Source organism: Diaphorina citri, unplaced genomic scaffold, assembly GCF_000475195.1.
Source record: "Diaphorina citri unplaced genomic scaffold, Diaci psyllid genome assembly version 1.1 scaffold15615, whole genome shotgun sequence".
NCBI lineage: Eukaryota > Metazoa > Arthropoda > Insecta > Hemiptera > Psyllidae > Diaphorina > Diaphorina citri.
The window spans coordinates 1-2,491 of NW_007392978.1; the positions used below are offsets into that span (position 1 = coordinate 1).

Sequence of the window (2,491 nt, forward strand, 5' to 3'; positions counted from 1 at the left end):
ATTTTTTGAGTTTAAAGCATATCCAATTATCCACTCTAGGTGAAGTCAGTAGCTGTTTTTATTCATACCGGACTACGAAACAATGAAGTAAGTAAAGAGTAAACTCTCTGAACTCACCTTATTTTCACCTTCATCTTCAGAGCCAGATACTTGATGGGCCCTTTTCCTTCCTTCCCCTTCCTCATCATCAGAGTCCAACACATGAGCTGATCTCTTCTTCTTCACACCATGATCTTCGTCTTCTGAATCGTCGGATATTCTTCGCTTTTTCGACTTTCCCACCACACTGCCACTCGCACCACTGTCACGTGAACCTGAGCGCGACCTTCTTGAACCAGACCGTGACCTTCCAGACCTAGCACTACCTGAACGAGATCTGGATCGTGACCTAGATCCAGACCTAGACCTCCTTGATCCTGACCGAGACCTTCTCGATCCAGAACGTGATCTCGATTTTCTAGATCCAGACCTTGATCTAGCACTTCCAGATCTTGATCTTCTAGATCCAGACCTTGACCTCCTTGAACCTGAACGTGATCTTGACCTTCCTGAGCCAGATCGCGACCGTCTTGATCCTGACCTTGATCTTCTGGAGCCAGACCGTGACCTTCTTGATCCTGACCTGGACCTAGCACTTCCAGACCTTGATCTTCTTGATCCTGACCTTGATCTTCTGGAGCCAGACCGTGACCTTCTTGATCCTGACCTGGACCTAGCACTTCCAGACCTTGATCTTCTTGATCCTGACCTTGATCTTCTGGAGCCAGACCGTGACCTTCTTGATCCTGACCTGGACCTAGCACTTCCAGACCTTGATCTTCTTGATCCTGACCTTGATCTTCTGGAGCCAGACCTTGACCTAGCACTTCTAGACCGAGACCTTGAACGTGATTTTCTTGAACCTTGTGATCTCCTTGATTGTGCACTCCCTGAGCGTGACCGGGATCTAGATCCAGATTTTTGAGACCCAGCACTCCCTGACTCAGCAGGAGATCGTGGACCTCTGGATCTGGAGCGTCTTGCTGGAGAACCTGCAGGAGATTTTGGACTGCCTGACCGGGATCTAGCAGCTGGGGAACCAGGTGGTGATCTGGGACCTTTAGGACTTGCTGATCGTCTAGCAGGAGAACCTTTGGGAGATTTAGGACTCCCTGACCTTGACCTTACAGGTGGAGAACTTGGTGGTGATCTTGGACTTCTAGATCTTTTAGCAGGAGAGGAATCTTTAGGGGATCTGGGACTTCCTGATCTGGATCTAACAGCTAAAGAACCAGCAGGTGATCGAGGACTTCTAGGACTTGCTGACCTTCTAGTGGGAGAACCTTCTGGAGACCTGGGACCTCTTGGACTACCTGATCTAGATCTATCAATGGGAGAATCAGGTCGTGATTGGGGACTACCTGATTTAGACCTTTGAGCTGTGGGAGACTTGGGAGTTCCTGATCTTGATCTCCTTGTTGGAAAGCCTTCTGGAGACCTTGGGCTTCTGGGACTTGGTGAACGGGATGCTTGGGTAGGGGAACCAGGAGGGGATCTTGGACTCCTTGATCTTGATCTTCTATCAGGAGACCCCAGGGGTGACTTGGGACTTACAGACCTGGACCTTCCTGCTGTAGAGCCTAGAGGTGATTTTGGGGTTCCTGATCTTGACCTAGATTTCACTGATCCCTCGGGGGATCTAGGACTCCCTGAACGTGACCTCGCTTCAGGAGATCTAGGTGGGGATCTTGGACTTCCAGAACGTGAGGTTCTAGCAGGAGATCCCTCAGGAGTCTGAGGACTACCAGATCTAGACCTAGACTTGACCGATCTTGGGGATCCAATTGAACCAGACCTTGCTGGACTGACTGACCGAGAGTGATTAGAGTTGATTTCTTGGTCACTCATTTCAGCATCTGATGAAGGATCTGTAAACATATGAGCATTAAATGTTACTTGTTAGTACATTTGAGCACTGGTATTACAGAGCAGCTCTGAGCACAAACAATTGTTATTTGATCAAAGCAATACCTGTCAATGCACTACTGATTTCCACTGCAAGATTGTTTGTTTGTAAGGGTATAATATCACTTTAAACAACTAGGTCTTGTGATGCTGGTTTTACCCACCATTCAGCAACAAGCTAACTGTCTCCTCAATTTAACATCACCCAGCCTGAGTGGAGCTGGGAAACCAGCAGCATGTGATTGCCCAAACGGTCACTCATCCAGGTACTAACCACATTCAATATTGTTTAACTATAGTGATCCATTGGGAACTGGTGTATGAAACACACTATTCCACTGTAAGAATACCTCCAAATAAGCTACTACAAACAGCTCTCAATGCTATTTGTATCAAATGTGGAGATCAGACTTAAGAGGAGGTTGCAACCTTCCTTGGACTCGAAGAGGAGGAGGATACCTGAATTGACTTGTTGGATGTCACAACAACACCAACACCAACACCAACACCAACACCAACAACAACAACAACAACAACAACAACAACA

General features: G+C 47.4%; 1 protein-coding gene across 1 annotated transcript in view; it reads right to left on the reverse strand.

Annotated features, from left to right (window-relative positions):
* Window positions 1-127: 127 nt before the first annotated feature.
* Window positions 128-2,491, reverse strand: part of LOC103523122 (spore wall protein 2-like) — a gene marked incomplete at its 5' end in the record, with an annotated part of 11,156 nt that continues 8,792 nt past the window's right edge. Inside the window, one exon of the mRNA XM_026832865.1 lies at window positions 128-748. Within this exon, the coding sequence (XP_026688666.1) occupies window positions 222-748 (527 nt within the window). The remainder of the gene's footprint in view (window positions 749-2,491) is intronic.